This window comes from Haliotis asinina, chromosome 1 (genome assembly GCF_037392515.1).
Source record: "Haliotis asinina isolate JCU_RB_2024 chromosome 1, JCU_Hal_asi_v2, whole genome shotgun sequence".
NCBI lineage: Eukaryota > Metazoa > Mollusca > Gastropoda > Lepetellida > Haliotidae > Haliotis > Haliotis asinina.
In genome coordinates this window covers 75257454-75275650 of record NC_090280.1, presented here as the reverse complement: position 1 = coordinate 75275650, position 18197 = coordinate 75257454, and the positions used below count along the sequence as shown (strand labels likewise).

At 36.2% G+C, this 18197-nt stretch overlaps 1 protein-coding gene across 1 annotated transcript in view; it reads left to right on the top strand.

The window, feature by feature from the left end:
* The window catches only part of LOC137297171 (tricarboxylate transport protein, mitochondrial-like), a 43663-nt gene extending 29286 nt beyond the window's left edge, over positions 1 to 14377 (top strand). Inside the window, exons 4-7 of the mRNA XM_067829187.1 lie at positions 2575 to 2712; positions 7965 to 8185; positions 8563 to 8636; positions 9143 to 14377. Of these exons, the coding sequence (XP_067685288.1) occupies positions 2575 to 2712; positions 7965 to 8185; positions 8563 to 8636; positions 9143 to 9257 (548 nt within the window). The 3' untranslated portion in view covers positions 9258 to 14377. The remainder of the gene's footprint in view (positions 1 to 2574; positions 2713 to 7964; positions 8186 to 8562; positions 8637 to 9142) is intronic.
* Positions 14378 to 18197: the final 3820 nt, after the last annotated feature.

Below are 18197 nucleotides of genomic sequence, written 5' to 3'. Positions count from 1 at the left end.
TTTAACAGGTTATGAAATAAATCATCTTTTCTGAAGGTAGACTGAACGATATAGAAAGATTTTCATTCACGAAATATTTTACCGTTATCCGATAAAAAACCCATTACACCAGGATGCATTACATGATTGCACAATATCATTTCAGTTTCTGGCGTGCCATAAATTCATGGTCTATTAAACTGAACTTCAAATCATTATACGACTTGAAGTGAATGTAAAAGTTGTACCATTCACTAATAAATCATGAGTAATAAAACAATGGTAAGTATGTATTTTTGTTTGTTTACTGACCTTAAACGTGTATATTTATCTGACTTGTATATCTATCATTAGTCATTGTTCATAATGTCACTTTAAACCATGAAAAGACAATATGGTAAAAAACATGCTTTAATGCACTTTTGAAAACATCATGTGTGCCAAAAAGGCATGCTGGTAAGAATTTAACTGTGCCATTTCCATAAAAGGCGACTCAGCTTGTCGTAAGAGGCGACTAACGGGATCGGGTGGTCAGACTCGCTGACTTGGTTGACTCATGTCATCGGTTCCCAATTGCGCAGATCGATGCTCATGTTGTTGATCACTGGATTGTCTGGTCCAGACTCGATTATTTACAGAAGCCGCCATATAGCTGTAATATTGCTGAGTGCGGCGTAAAACTAAACTCACTCACTCACTCAATTTCAATTTTAGATATGCCATGAGTGGTATGGCACATGGAAATAGACAAATATCCTCTTTGTGCATCACATGCACCTCTGTTCAGCAGATGTTGTCACCATGTAGTATTGACCCATGTCAACATCTACGCTGTATTTTGATGTGTTGACAAAACTGATTGTACTGGAATTCAATATTGTAGTGGTATGACTGGTTTCATTACACATTGTCCACAACACTGATTGCACTCCAGTTTAAGAAATGGCAGGTTTACAGTAGTCATAATCATTTGAAAAGTCAAGCTCTGATAGGATATTGTACCAGGTTCCAAGATTCAAATGAATTTCACATAATATTTGAAACTGAATTGATGATCAAAGTTTTAATTATCACTTTGCTGATATGTCAGGTGCATTTGAAGTGTTCAGCACCAAAAAAGTTGCACATCATGTCAGCACCAGCTGTGACCTAGGTACTGATTTTGTGTCACTTGTGCTTGAAATAACAAATATCCAAACTATAATTCTATAGTATCATCCCTTTCTTAACTGAACTGCTTACCCTGGCTTAAATAAAACACAAAATTGTGTTATTGTTGAATAAATACTACCCATCAACAGTTAACACTCACTTAAAGAGTGCAATATTCCACATCACAAAGGGGCATGCTCAAAGCGAGCATAAACAGCTCAACCTTTTTAACCCAAGCTGCCTGTTAGACGCTTGAAAGTTATATCCATGTGACTTATCCCACCCATTTTCTGCTGGATAAACAGAGGCGATTTTGAACAAACTCACTTACCTAAGGTGAGACCACATGTTTCCAATGTGCTTCGTTGTGGTGCGGGAGTCAACTTGCTAACAACATGATCACCCATCCAAGAACTCTCCAAGGTCAACGTTGCTTAACTTCAACAGATATGTGACCTGAGTTTTATGCACAGAAGCATGTGCCACCATGAATAAATGTATTCAAGGTTGCTTGCCAAATCAATTACAGGTATAATATTTTGTTGTGTTCAAATGAAAAAGACATGCCATGACTATCAATGAGGGAACATGACAGCTGATGTCAATAGCTGTCAAACAGTACTAGTATAGTACGTGCATTGTTTAACAGACTCCTCTCATTGTTTTTTCAATGGACCAGCTGCTGTTTCTATGCATTCAAAATAGTGCTCACACCACAGAATGATTCTTTCTTATATGGATATATTTTGCACTATAGAGGTGTTTGGCATTTCTTATTTTCTATGTTTCCACGGAAATGTTTTGGACCTAGTCTCAAAAGTGAGAGGTGTGTTTCGTTTCCATGCACAACTCAAAAACTTCTTAATATCTGTCTGTAAAACTTGGTGGATATGTGTAGCAGACCCCAAAGTGGTGCCTTTTGGTATTTACAGGTTTTTGTGATTTATTATTGTCTCGGGTTCCATGGACACATTTTGGACTTAATCTCAAAATGGAGTGATGGGATTCGTTTCAGAAGCAGAACTCAAAAACCATTCAATATTTTATCTGCAAAACTTGATAGATATATCAATCAGAACCTAAAGTGGTGCCTTATGCTATTTACAGGGTTTTTTTTCCTTATTATCCATGTTTCGGTCTCAAAATGGAGGGATAGGCTTCATTTCCGGAGCACAACTTGAAAATCATTTCAAATCTTTCAACAGATCTTGGAAGATATATGAGACAGATCTTGAAATGGTGACTTTTGCTGATTACAGATATATGACATTTATATTTTTCATGAATGCCAAGGAAACAATTCAAACTTAGTCTAAAAAAACAATAAGTAACTGTCAGATGATTTGTCCTTTCAAACGTATGGGGGCAGGGGGATATGTCATCTTTTGATGACTCTTTGTCTAGAATGTTGATCCCACACAATCCTGTTTTTCTTGTTTCCAGGTGCGGGTGTTAGTGAAGCTATACTTGCCGTGACTCCAATGGAAACGCTCAAAGTTAAATTCATCAATGACCAAACGTCTGGCAAGCCTCAATATCGTGGTTTCATCCATGGTGTCAGGTGTATTATCAAAGAACAAGGTATGTGACTAGCGTGAAGCTTTCTTCAGCTTCTTGCGTTTAATGAATGCAACTGCACCACAGTTTTAAACATTGTTAAATCTTTATAGTTTTGAACATGACACATATTTTGTGCTACTATTTCTGGATGTGAGCCAGATTTGAATAACACTCAATGTTCAGGATAATTAAAAAAAAAAATGTGAGAAATATTGACAGGCATGTTTCAGTCAAAGTACTGAAATTATTTTCTGTCAGAAATATCACAGTTCACATATCACATATTGAGTAACTCATTGCCATGATAATTAGGAGTTTTGAATATGCCACATTTTTCTCAAATGTGCTGATGTTTTGTCCTCCACCCACATGTATAAAGCATTTGTGTGTTTTCTATGGGTGACTATTGATGGGAAACAACTCCAGCAATAATGTTATTGCAAGAACAATATGTGACCAACTACTGCATAGTCTTTTTCTCCTTGATTTGTCTCATCTGAAGTCATTTTCCAAATGAAGGTATAATTTACAGTTTACGGGACACAAGTTGTAGTAGTTTCAGTCTCTTTTAGTAAGTGACAAGAAACTTGAAACCCATGTCAAGTTTATTTCACAGGTAACAGGTGGAGATAACTCTAAATCAAAGTGTACTAATCTGGTTCTTCCTGTATTTTGCAATGTGCATCAATCACTGAAATTCAGTTGTTAAACTATTGACAGTCACTCATACTGTCGATGCATCAATAGTCTTTTTTGTTTCTGCCATTGACTAATTGCTTTAGGAGACTGTACAGGTGCAAACGATTGGTAGTTTGATGCATTGTTACAGCCCTAGTATTTAGTGTAACCCAATCAGCAGTATTTTACTGTAATTATGCAGTAGATGTTGATATGCTGATATATGGTGTAACCCAGTCAGCAGTATTTTACCTTAATTACACAGTAGATGTTGATCTGCTGGTATATAGTGTAAACCAATCATCAATATTTTACCTTAATTACACAGTAGATGTTGATATGCTGATATATTGTGTAACGCAGTCAGCAGTATTTTACCTTAATTACACAGTAAATATTGAGTAAGTGGCGGGATCGAGTGGTCAGACTCACTGACTTGGTTGACACATGTCATCGGTTCCCAATTGCGCAGATCGATGCTCATGTTGATCACTGGATTGTCTGGTCCAGACTTGATTATTTGCAGACCGTCGCAATATAGCTGCAATATTGCTGAGTGCAGCGTAAAACTAAACACCCTCACTCACTCACTCAGATATTGATATACTGATATATAGTGTAACCCAGTCAGCAGTATTTTACCTTAATTACACAGTAGATGTTGATCTGCTGATATATAGTGTAACCCAGTCATCAATATTTTACCTTAATTACACAGTAGATGCTGATATGCTGATATATAGTGTAACCCAGTCAGCAGTATTTTACCTTAATTACACAGTAGATGTTGATATGCTGATATATAGTGTAACCCAGTCAGCTGTATTTTACCTTAATTACACAGTTGATGTTGATCTGCTGATATATAGTGTAACCCAGTCAGCAGTATTTTACCTTAATTACACAGTAGATGTTGATCTGCTGATATATAGTGTAACCCAGTCAGCAGTATTTTACCTTAATTACACAGTAGATGTTGATATGCTGATATATGGTGTAACCCTGTCAGCGGTATTTTACCTTAATTACACAGTAGATGTTGATATGCTGATATATAGTGTAACCCAGTCAGCAGTATTTTACCTTAATTACACAGTAGATGTTGATATGCTGATATATAGTGTATCCCAGTCAGCAGTATTTTACCTTAATTACACAGTAGATGCTGATATGCTGATATATAGTGTAACCCAGTCAGCAGTATTTTACCTTAATTACACAGTAGATGTTGATATGCTGATATATAGTCTAACCCTTTCAGCAGTATTTTACCTTAATTACACAGTAGATGTTGATCTGCTGATATATGGTGTAACTCAGTCAGCAGTATTTTACCTTAATTACACAGTAGATGTTGATCTGCTGATATATGGTGTAACTCAGTCAGCAGTATTTTACCTTAATTACACAGTAGATGCTGATATGCTGATATATAGTGTAACCCAGTCAGCAGTATTTTACCTTAATTACACAGTAGATGTTGATATGCTGATATATGGTGTAACCCAGTCAGCAGTATTTTACCTTAATTACACAGTAGATGTTAACGTTGATATGCTGATATATAGTGTAACCCTGTCAGCAGTATTTTACCTTAATTACACAGTAGATGTTGATCTGCTGATATATGGTGTAACCCATTCAGCAGTATTTTACCTTAATTACACAGTAGATGTTGATATGCTGATATATAGTGTATCCCAGTCAGCAGTATTTTACCTTAATTACACAGTAGATGCTGATATGCTGATATATGGTGTAACCCAGTCAGCAGTATTTTACCTTAATTACACAGTAGATGTTAACGTTGATATGCTGATATATAGTGTAACCCAGTCAGCAGTATTTTACCTTAATTACACAGTAGATGTTGATATGCTGATATATGGTGTAACCCAGTCAGCAGTATTTTACCTTAATTACACAGTAGATGTTAACGTTGATCTGCTGATATATAGTGTAACCCATTCAGCAGTATTTTACCTTAATTACACAGTAGATGTTGATCTGCTGATATATGGTGTAACCCATTCAGCAGTATTTTACCTTAATTACACAGTAGATGTTGATATGCTGATATATAGTGTATCCCAGTCAGCAGTATTTTACCTTAATTACACAGTAGATGTTGATCTGCTGATATATAGTGTATCCCAGTCAGCAGTATTTTACCTTAATTACACAGTAGATGTTAACGTTGATATGCTGATATATAGTGTAATGCAGTCAGCAGTATTTTACCTTAATTACACAGTAGATGTTGATATGCTGATATATAGTGTATCCCAGTCAGCAGTATTTTACCTTAATTACACAGTAGATGTTAACGTTGATATGCTGATATATAGTGTAATGCAGTCAGCAGTATTTTACCTTAATTACACAGTAGATGTTGATCTGCTGATATATAGTGTAACCCTGTCAGCAGTATTTTACCTTAATTACACAGTAGATGTTGATATGCTGATATATGGTGTAACCCAGTCAGCAGTATTTTACCTTAATTACACAGTAGATGTTAACGTTGATATGCTGATATATAGTGTAACCCAGTCAGCAGTATTTTACCTTAATTACACAGTAGATGTTGATCTGCTGATATATGGTGTAACCCAGTCAGCAGTATTTTACCATAGTTACACAGTAGATGTTGATCTGCTGATATATAGTGTAACCCAGTCAGCAGTATTTTACCTTAATTACACAGTAGATGTTGATCTGCTGATATATGGTGTAACTCAGTCAGCAGTATTTTACCTTAATTACACAGTAGATGTTGATATGCTGATATATGGTGTAACCCAGTCAGCAGTATTTTACCTTAATTACACAGTAGATGTTGATCTGCTGATATATGGTGTAACCCAGTCAGCAGTATTTTACCTTAATTACACAGTAGATGTTGATCTGCTGATATATGGTGTAACTCAGTCAGCAGTATTTTACCTTAATTACACAGTAGATGTTAACGTTGATATGCTGATATATAGTGTAACCCAGTCAGCAGTATTTTACCTTAATTACACAGTAGATGTTAACGTTGATATGCTGATATATAGTGTAACCCAGTCAGCAGTATTTTACCTTAATTACACAGTAGATGTTGATATGCTGATATATAGTGTATCCCAGTCAGCAGTATTTTACCTTAATTACACAGTAGATGCTGATATGCTGATATATGGTGTAACCCAGTCAGCAGTATTTTACCTTAATTACACAGTAGATGTTAACGTTGATATGCTGATATATAGTGTAACCCTGTCAGCAGTATTTTACCTTAATTACACAGTAGATGTTGATCTGCTGATATATGGTGTAACCCATTCAGCAGTATTTTACCTTAATTACACAGTAGATGTTGATCTGCTGATATATGGTGTAACCCATTCAGCAGTATTTTACCTTAATTACACAGTAGATGTTGATATGCTGATATATAGTGTATCCCAGTCAGCAGTATTTTACCTTAATTACACAGTAGATGTTAACGTTGATATGCTGATATATAGTGTAATGCAGTCAGCAGTATTTTACCTTAATTACACAGTAGATGTTGATCTGCTGATATATAGTGTAACCCTGTCAGCAGTATTTTACCTTAATTACACAGTAGATGTTGATATGCTGATATATGGTGTAACCCAGTCAGCAGTATTTTACCTTAATTACACAGTAGATGTTAACGTTGATATGCTGATATATAGTGTAACCCAGTCAGCAGTATTTTACCTTAATTACACAGTAGATGTTGATCTGCTGATATATGGTGTAACCCAGTCAGCAGTATTTTACCTTAATTACACAGTAGATGTTGATCTGCTGATATATAGTGTAACCCAGTCAGCAGTATTTTACCTTAATTACACAGTAGATGTTGATCTGCTGATATATGGTGTAACTCAGTCAGCAGTATTTTACCTTAATTACACAGTAGATGTTGATATGCTGATATATGGTGTAACCCAGTCAGCAGTATTTTACCTTAATTACACAGTAGATGTTGATCTGCTGATATATAGTGTAACCCAGTCAGCAGTATTTTACCTTAATTACACAGTAGATGTTGATCTGCTGATATATGGTGTAACCCAGTCAGCAGTATTTTACCTTAATTACACAGTAGATGTTGATATGCTGATATATGGTGTAACCCAGTCAGCAGTATTTTACCTTAATTACACAGTAGATGTTGATCTGCTGATATATGGTGTAACTCAGTCAGCAGTATTTTACCTTAATTACACAGTAGATGTTAACGTTGATATGCTGATATATGGTGTAACCCAGTCAGCAGTATTTTACCTTAATTACACAGTAGATGTTAACGTTGATATGCTGATATATAGTGTAACCCAGTCAGCAGTATTTTACCATAATTACACAGTAGATGTTAACGTTGATATGCTGATATATAGTGTAACCCAGTCAGCAGTATTTTACCTTAATTACACAGTAGATGTTGATATGCTGGTATATAGTGTAACCCTGTCAGCGGTATTTTATCACATTAGATGTTGACTAGTAGTGTAACCCAATCAGCTATATTTGACTGAATGATGCTAGTGCATTGAGCAGATGAGTTGTCATTTCAGGCATTCGTGGCACATATCAGGGCTTGACGCCCACAATCCTCAAGCAGGGCAGCAACCAGGCCATTCGCTTCTTCGTCATGGAAACCTTGAAGGACTTGTACCGGGGAGATGACAAGAAGAAACATGTGCCAACATTACTGGTCGGACTGTTCGGCGCTGTCGCAGGAGCGGCGTCTGTGTTTGGGAACACACCCATAGATGTCATTAAAACAAGAATGCAGGTACGAAGTTAAAGGTCGTAAGTAGATCTGTATAAACAAAGAATACAGGTAGGTAGTTGGTTGAAGGTCATGAGATAGACCTGAATAACCGATGAATACAGATGGGTAGTTGGTTGAAGGTCATATGATAGATCTGAATAACTGAAGAATGCAGGTGGGTAGTTGGTTGAAGGTTGAGATAGATCTAAATAACCTCAGAATGCAGGTCTTTTTGGGGGTGGAGGTAATTAGATATATCTGAATAACTTCAGAATGCAGTTGGTTGACGGTCACAAGACAGATCTGAATAACAAGAATACTAGTTCAGATTTGTGTTTGAGTATCTTGGTGTTTTTCATTTGTATGTTTGATTTAATATTCACCCTTCTTCATGACAGGGTCTGGAAGCGGCCAAATACAAAAACACTTTCCACTGCGCAACTCAAATATTGAAACACGAGGGCCCAAGAGCGTAAGTAAAAATAATAAACATTGTATCACTTCAACAAGTCAAGTATAAAGACTTGGTCAATAGTAATCTGAAATAAGTGATATAACAGCACTACACGTACTGATTTACCATCTATGTTATATCTCCTGTTCTGTAGGGCGTAAGGTTAGGTAGGGTAGTCAAGTGGTTAAAGCCGAAGATCCAGGTGCAGACAAAATGTCTTAAAGTCCAGGAACTAATCTAAGATGGAATCAATTTGCTAAGACAATTGGTGATGAAGATAAAAACCCATGAAAACTTTAATGTTTTCCTCTGTGTAAGACTTGAATACTTGGGTGCACATAATACTGAAGAAAATAAAACAGGTTAAATATTATTTCTGTCCATTGTTAGTTTTTATGTGTATGCAATCCACAATATCTGTCTTCTTTATAAACCTTCATGATATTGATCATTTTTTTCTTAGAGTGAACAGAAATCATATTTCCTCTTGTTTTCTCAAACAACACATGTTCTTTTCTTTTCAGATTTTACAAGGGTACAATTCCTCGGTTGAGCCGAGTGTGCTTGGATGTCGCCATCACCTTCATGATCTACGACAACTTCATGGTCCTGTTCAATAAAATATGGGTGACAGACTGAAACTGCTTCCTTTACAACAACTACTAGAATCTGTAGATTACACAGACCCTAGATGATAATTTAGATACAAATGACTGTAGTGGGAGGTATAGTATAAATATGTTTTTGGCCAGTGCCATCTAGATATATTTTCTTGATATATTGGGTTCAGTTCTTGAATCTAGAGATGGATGTAGTTTTATGAAGATTTAGTGGAGACACAAGTTCAAGCCCATCATTGTTACATCAGAGAGACGTGTATTTTTGTGTTCTGGAGATGCCAGTCGCTTCATTCCTTCATATTTCCCCTGTCCTGTTATCACCATCTAATATGTCGATAGGAAATCAGTGCATGGTATAAGGGAGATAACTCTGCTGATACGATCTCTTCATTTCTGTCTCTCTGCAGGCTGTGAATCCTGTGATGTATGCACACCTAGTTCATTTACTAACACATTTTACAATACTGTATATTGTCTATAATCAACCTGTTCAAGTTATCATTATAATTCCATGTTTTGGGAGGTCATTAGAATGGTCTTCAGCAGCCCATGCTTGTCGTATGAGGCGACTGACGGGATTGGGCTCTCAGGTTTCCTGACTTTCTTGACTCGTGTCATTGTATCCCAATTGCATAGATTGATGCTCATGGTGCTGGTCACAGGATTGTGTGATCCAGATTTGAGTATTTTTACAGACTGATGCCACAAACTTGGCATATTCTGAGTGTTGCGTTAAGTAGTTAACAAACACAAATAAATTATTCATTAGACTGACACACTGTTCAAATCAGAGTTAAATTTCACTCACTTCTTAGGATGTCAGGGTGGTGGGGTAGCCAAGTGGTTAAGACATTGGCTTGTCATGCTGAGCGCTTGGGTTTGATTCCCCACATGGGTACAATGTGTGAACACCATTTCTTGTATCCCCCACCATGATATTGCTAGAATATTGTTAAAAGCTGTTAGAATGTCTTGTCAGTCACAGTGCTATTCGCTCCATTCCAACTTTTCTACGCAAAGCGTCCAGCAAAATGGTGGTCTAGTTTGTATTGTATTTACTTGACAGATATTATATTTACATGCAATAAATGGTCATTCTGGGTTATAGAAAATGATTCAACAGGTTTGCAAGGTGGGCGATCTATTGTTATACAATATTTATTTTGGATAGCTCTTTTCTCTTTGTTATTAACAAATTGTTGCAGTTTTGTACCGAGTGTTTGTTCTACACAGTGATTGTGTGAAAGCCTGAATGCTGCTTGTTTATAGACGTGGTTGTTATGCAGTTATTTATCCGTGTGTAAGCATATGTGTATTTAATTTGTTATGGATTTAATGTATGGCAATGCTGGCAAGGGGACGTAACTCTAATGCAACAAAGGGGATAACAGCAGTCAAATCAACACTTTCGTCATTGTAATTGTATTGTTGTGGATTACTACCTCTAAGTGGACTGTTTGGGTGTTTATTGAGGGACCATTATCAGTATAAGAATCATTGTTAATTGCAACATATATTATGTGATGATATTTATTGTGGAGTTGAACTGCACCTTACATTAATAACTTTATGAAGTTTATATTTGTGAAAATTTCAAACTGTTACAGTTATGTATATAGGTTACACAAAATGTGTAAAACATTTAGATTTGAAGAATTAACCGCGAATGAAATGAAACAAATTGTATTTCCAGCTTTTCAGTCCCTTTTCACTTTCAGATACCGATATTTTGTGACTCATGACAAAGGGGATTACATCTCTGAAACAAAAATGTGTTTTGTCTATGAAGTATTGGACTAGTACATAGAGGATTCGAAACAACCTTCCTTGAAAGCTTTTACTCGTTTGATACCAGCTGTTTAATGAAATTGGTATTTCACGGAAATGAGTTTGGTATCCTGTTTATTACTCTCCAACATTAGTTGATAGAAAATGCCTTCAATGTGATGACTGTCATATCAATTTCCTGTGAGTCAAGAAAGGTCTGATACCATTGTGACAGAGGCATTAGCATTATAACTGTTAACATAATGATGTCATATGTCTAGCGGCATTACACTAGATATTATTGCCATTTAATTAGTATGCCGTGGTATCTTATATATCTTATATATATCATAGGTATCTTCCACTGGTGAGTAATAAAGTGTGAGTATGGTGTCAGTTGTGCAAATTTGTGCAAATAGGATTAGCTTTTGCAACCGAATTACAGTATTCATACACTTAGGATGTTATTTTTTTCAATCTTTATTTTAGTAAAAACTGTCTCTTGTTCAAATTTATTTCAGCCGTACATTTACCGGTTGTAATTCTGTTAATCAGGGTTACTCTAATCTGTTAACCAGGGTTACTCAGTTCTGCTGACAAGCTGCATGGTACAGTTTCTATCTGGCCTTTGTGTTGTGTCCAGTCAATTCATCTGCATTTCTTCTCATTATTTCCATGTTGATATTTATTGTTTACTTTAGGAGGACCAAGTGTAGGTTGAGGATACACTGATTTTGTTATTGGAAATCCAGTTCTTTATCTTGTTATTGATTTCAGTCGAATTATTCAAGAATTTTGTTGACAATATCCATTTGGGTGAATGGATAATGAAGAATCCGCGTTGTGCTTGGATATTTTTAATCCAAATTGTCTTCTCAGGCTCAATTAAAGGACCAGTATGTGTCATAGAGGCAAGAACAAACATTGACAACGCATTGTATGTGTCCATGTATACCATTCAAAAAGAGTAGGGGATTTTCCATTTTGAAAACATACCATTAGCCAATGCATGTGAGAAAAGGTAATATATATCCATTGAGATGAACTATTTCTAAAGGGATGGAATAAACTGTCATGTTTTACCTTTATTTCTCATCATTATCTGTTTCCTCCTTTGCATTTTATCAACCTTGTAAATATATATCCCCTACTTTTTTTAAATGGTATATTTCACAAACCTCACAGCTAAAACTGAAAGAACTAGCTCCTGATATTTCTTTGGTGGTGTTTTTGTGCTCTGCCTTCTGTTTAGTGTTTTAGCTCAGATTCATTTGTGAATTTGTTGGAACATCGGTGACTGCCTGTCTCTTCTACTTTGTGGTTTAATGGGGTCCATTTATACAATGCTGCAGTTATGTTTTAGCACGACTGTTCCTGTCCCAATCATCCTCTATTATGAAGGGGTTTGCATGTTGTGTCTATGGTTGAAGTCATGATAACAGAATTGAGATATTTGACATCTGGTAATGAAGGATGTGTTACTGTAATGTCATATATACTGGACAAAATAAGTTAAGGATATTGGTATATTTGTGGTAGATATTTGATCAGTGGGTCAATGAATAGATAGATCATCATTAATAATTTCAAAATTGACATATATCCCTAACTGTTTTTGTTCAGTATATGTGTATTGTTAGCAGGTGAGTAGGTTTTGGAAGCAACAGAAAAACATGTCTTGACTGGTGCAGATTATTTTGGATTCATAGTTGTAACTATGTTAAGTGTCTATGTCTTTGCAATGAATCATGCATTAGATTCTTTTATTAGTGAAGAAAAGGCTAAAGTTGATATTCAAACTTGACGGGCATTTACTTTCGGTGGATGAGTAAAATATAACTGAAAAATAACAAACATCATAATGTAAACATTATTTACACCTTAAAAGAACATTGTTTATTTGGACTGAAAACAAGTTTGTGAACTATTTCCTGTCAAAATATGGTTGAAACATTGTTGTGACTTAAAATTTTAACATTCTGTCATTTGTCAAACTATTGTTTTCTTTGAGAAACCTGTGAAAGAAACTAAGTCCAGAATGATTTGTATTGCTCGGTCCTGTTTTCAATGTTGATCATGAAAGTTTTGCCTTGATGAGGATAATGCAAGTGCTATTTCAACCGTAGCTACTTTCCTACAAAGTATTAGATCTCTTCAAATCCTTATTTCTTTCCTCAGTCAGCATGTTTTGTGTTTCTTAAAGGTTCATGTGTCTTATACACATGACAATTGGAAAAAAGTGTTTTGATAAATTGTGTAATCGATTTAAGGATATTTGGTCCATCCTTCATGTACATAATTCTGATCTAAAACTCCTTAAAACAAACCCTAATATTATGGGTCAGATTGTTTTAAATCCACCTGCAAAACTGCAGTACCCGTGATTTATTTTTCGGGTGGTTTGGACATTCTTGATGCAGTAAATGTAATAAGTTAATTACAATCTTTGATATGTCTTTGGCATTTTTTTTCAAAATCTAGTTCAGAAGCATTGACTTAAGTCACAGGCTACATTCAAACTGGTGAGTCTCAAATTTTGATAGGTTCTGTACAACATCATTTGATAATTTATCATAAACTGTCCAAATTTTCATGACCCTCCTCAAATATCTGTAATATTTTGTATGACCCTCTCCATGAGAACATCATAGTGTTTAGTGACCCTCCCCGGATAATCTCTGACCTCCCCAATAAATATCTTGATATACACACGGGACCACTTTGGAGCAATGGCTGCTCCAGAGTGTTATGGAACTATACTGAACAGCAGAATAACCGCAAGTTTCAAAAACTTGAAATCTCATAGAAGTAAGCTTACGTTTACGTCTTCTGTTTAAAAACTTGACAAAAAACAGTTGAGTTTCTTTTGGTGTTCAGTATATTTTCTGTTTATTTTCACGTTACACCTTTGAGACAAATTTTATATTTAGCTACATGCACAAGCTGCTTTGTTGTCTGAATTTGCAACTTTAAAATGAAAAGGTCTACATTCCTCTTCCGATGTTAGGATTTTGGTGAATTGTCTTTGAGACTGTTTACTGTCTAATGCCTCTGATACAGGAGAATGCAAATACAGATTTAGATTATTATAAGCAAATATGTACCAAGTCTGTAAGTATTGTTCTTCTTTGTTTTATTTTTATATATTATCAATACAGTTGTATCCGAATGTTATATTATATATTGATGACTAATTATTCCAGATATTTTATGTTAACACTGCCTCAAAGCATGTACAAACTATATTATTTTCTGTCTTTCTGTAGTATGTTCCTCTGTTGTATGTAAGAAAGCCCTCTGTGAGTGGCAACACGTGTGTATGATGTAATTGTGAATGCACAAATAAGGTGGGAATAAAGCAGGGAGAAATCATTGTTGTGTTTTGTCCTACTTGGAGATGTCTTTGTTGTGTTTTGTCCCACTGGGAGAAGTCATTGAATGTGAAAAATTCTACTCATTTCAGTGAAGTCCCAAATCCATACTGGGAAGAAGTTACTTTGTTGAGGCTGGGCAGTGTGCTCATGCATTGCTAAGTGTTAAACTTAAAAGCCTCAAAACAAACCATTTGCTTACATTGTCTACCACAGGTTTCTTTGAATTCAAATGTTTATAAGCCAATGTGACATACCTGTACTAATTTTGGGTCTGTTTTAAGTTCATTTAACAGTTCCCAGACAGTGTTCATGACTCTTCATGATTTTAATCACTGGATTGTCTGATCAAGGCTTGGTTATTCATAGGCCCTCATTTAGAAGCTAAAATATTGCAGTGTTGAACAGCAAACAATGTAATTCTTATTCCTTGTAATGTAAGTCCCCTGCAATCTATGCATGTTCTAAACTGGATTTGGAGAAAACTGTTGGTGACCAGTCAGACTTGGATGGTAGCATGGATACTCACAACATGTGGCAAATGAACTGAACGCTGGTACCCCTCTCAATACCCGGACACATAGGCAGATTGGGGGAAGGCTAAGGGGAAGGGGGTAGGTGATTGCAGCGATAACCATTCAAATTTGGGTGAAAATTAAGTGTGCACCCCCTCTTTCTCAAAATGTTGTAACTTACGCAAATACGAATGGCAAACGTAAACGGGCTGTTTAACGTCTTGTACTGATCGAAACCACATACTTGCACCTGGATTTTATTTTGCATATTTTCGTTTTGGTGTTTAGGGAATATTTCTTCAAACGCTTCTAAAACAAAGAGGGAGTGTGTGTGTGTGTGTGTGTGTGTGTGTGTGTGTTTGTTTGTGTGTGTGTGTGTGGGGTGGGGGGGGTGTGTGTGTGTGTTAGGATTGCTAAGTTTTCGCTCTGAAACTGTTATCAATCACACGAAAACGAGGTTTTGGAAAGATTTCGTAGCGAGTCACTTATTTCTCATAATCACCTTTTGCGTTTCTTTTTTGAAGAGTGTATAACCCTAATATTGACACTAGCAAGTCATCAAGCTCACCACTCGATCCCTTTAAACGGCAAAAAATAATTGTACTTGGTTATATCGTATGCTGACATTGAATAAAAACGGGTAAAATTCAACGGTGCAGAAAGATCATAGTTCAAACATAACAACCCTCATACCCTTGACTACAGCAAAGAGGCGGAAAATAGGCACTCCGCAGGAATCATCAGCATTTACTCTCAGAGGAGCCTATCATGTTTTAAACATTTCACTTTTCATCTTACAATACACAAAGGGGACAGCTTTGATTTGATTTGTCGAGACTCAAACATTTTAAAACTAATATTTTATACAGATTCCTTGTCGTAATTAGTCTTTGATGCAGCGCCTTCTCTTCTGTCTTATCTGCCGTCAGACATTCCAGACACAACCCATGTTAACAGGGCACGGATGAAACCAGTCGCTAACTTCACGATCTCACTGTGACGATCTCACGAGATTTATGACGTCGCTATGACGACAGTTTCAATTTTGATGCCGCCATTTTGACGTTATCATACATTTGCGATATTGCAGAATATCTGCTGATATTTGCCTCATTGTCTGCTCATCACCAGTTATTGTCACCATGAATTCCAACATCCAAGGTATGTCTGTATTTCTACAATAGTTAATTGTTCACTTGTTTGCTTTCTTTCATGACTTGTTACTTTATTCATCCAGATGTTGGCAAACGAAGGAACTTCCAGAACATTCTGATGGCTCCCATCAAAAATTGACCTGTGTTAAGATATATTTTACATTAATTAGCCCCTTGGAACACGCCAGTGTGTTTATAAACAACAGAAATACAACTTCCACAACATCCTGCTTGTTGCTATGAAAGACTGAGTGTCTTATAAATCTTTTTTTCACTTTAATAAAGCCATGTAACCCGTCAGTGTGTTTATAAACAACAGAAGTACATCCGCTAAACTTAAAATTGTATTAAATATGAAACAAATACAAGTTCAATAAGTTTCCCCAAAGAACTAAAGTAAACTGATTGTCCTCTCCAACTGAAACACTAACTAAGCGAGTCGTAAACCAGTCTTTTTCTAGTTTAGACACCTAAACGTCGTGTTCCAACCAAGGCACCATTAGTGTATTCCTACGTAGGATCAAGACGTTCAGTATGAGCAGGTTTATTGATTTTCCAGCTGCCATATTAGGTTGTGGAATTGCCCATAGCTATAGTTTTGGTATATACCGGATACATACCAGCCATATTATTTAGTGCCACATTACCGAACCGTAATGCTTACCCTAAACCTAACCCGACCCGAAGGTCCCGGGGTAGAATAGGCCTTCAGCAACCCATGCTTGCCATGAAAGACGACTATGCTTGTCGTAAGAGTCTGGAGCAGACAATCCAGTGATCAACAACATGAGCATCGATCTGCACAAGTGGGAACTTTATTAGGGTGTGGAACTTCGAATAACAATGTTTTTGGTACATACCGGATACCTACCAGCCATGTTGTTTAGTGTCACGTCACCTGAACCGTACTCTAACCCTAACCTGACGCTTGCTTTCAAAGATGATAGAAGATATGGGTATTCTGTAGTCTTACCATATTTTTTGAAGATCTTGATGATCACCTTGAGAAGCACAAGTCTACCAAGTGTACAGCAATAACTACTAGTATCTTAGCAGTATCACGAACAGTATCCAGTGGTTCCACAACACAGAATAAATGTCTGATAATGACAAATCTGTGACGATGACAAATCAGTGTCAAAACCAAACCCACAAATATTGCCACGAAGCCATATTGTAAGATTGTTTTGCAATATGGTCACTTGCACTCACAGAGAGAATACAAATAATTAATGGCATTAACACCCAAGCATTAACCCCAAAACATTAACCCCAAAACATTAACCCCGTTAACTAAGTACAAGGTATCATGGTGACAGACCCCATTGGTTTGGGAATCTGCAGACATTGTGTCTGTTCTCAAGCATTGATGTACTAAAAGCCCAATGTAGTTATGTTGGCTTGATTTTGATTTATGCCTTGCCAGCACCATTTAATCTGTAGTGCACATGCTAGTACCTCATTCTCTTTCTCTAAAATACTGAATTACATCAAAGCATATAAAGTTAGATACACTGACTTACGCAACTAACAGTGAATCAACACAATAGGTTTAAATGTTGTTTTGTATATGTTTATAAGATCTGGTCTGGTTTACAGTAAGCGATCTTAGTGCTACAATGATTGTAACTCCCATTCTGGAACATAGGCTTAAGACAGCCGTGGCACTAAGACTGCTTTGTGCAACTGGACGATGGTTGTATGGAACTGATATGATGTGATACCATAAGGTGTCATTAAAACTCTGTTAATTATTCAACATTAACTTTGGTCATAATGAAGGTTTAATGGATGCATCCCTTTACTGAGGAACCATAAACTAATTGAAGATTTTGGGTAATCTTAACCTGACACTAACAAAACAGGTATAAAAAAAGCAGGTCAGATTGACCATGCTTGTTTGTTAAAATAAAATTAATAAATAAATACTTACATGCATAATGCCACCTTAATGAATATGCTAGATTTAGTATCATAACTTAATGATTACTCAGTTTGATGTCGTGGGGTTCCTTTCATAAATCAACCATTACTAGACTGCAAGGTCAACCCTAACTCCCATTCATTAATGTTGCCCTAAGGCTGCCTTGGTGAAGAACATCACCTCAGTGTTTTGTGAAAAGAGGTCCTTGTTTGTTAATGATGAGATTTG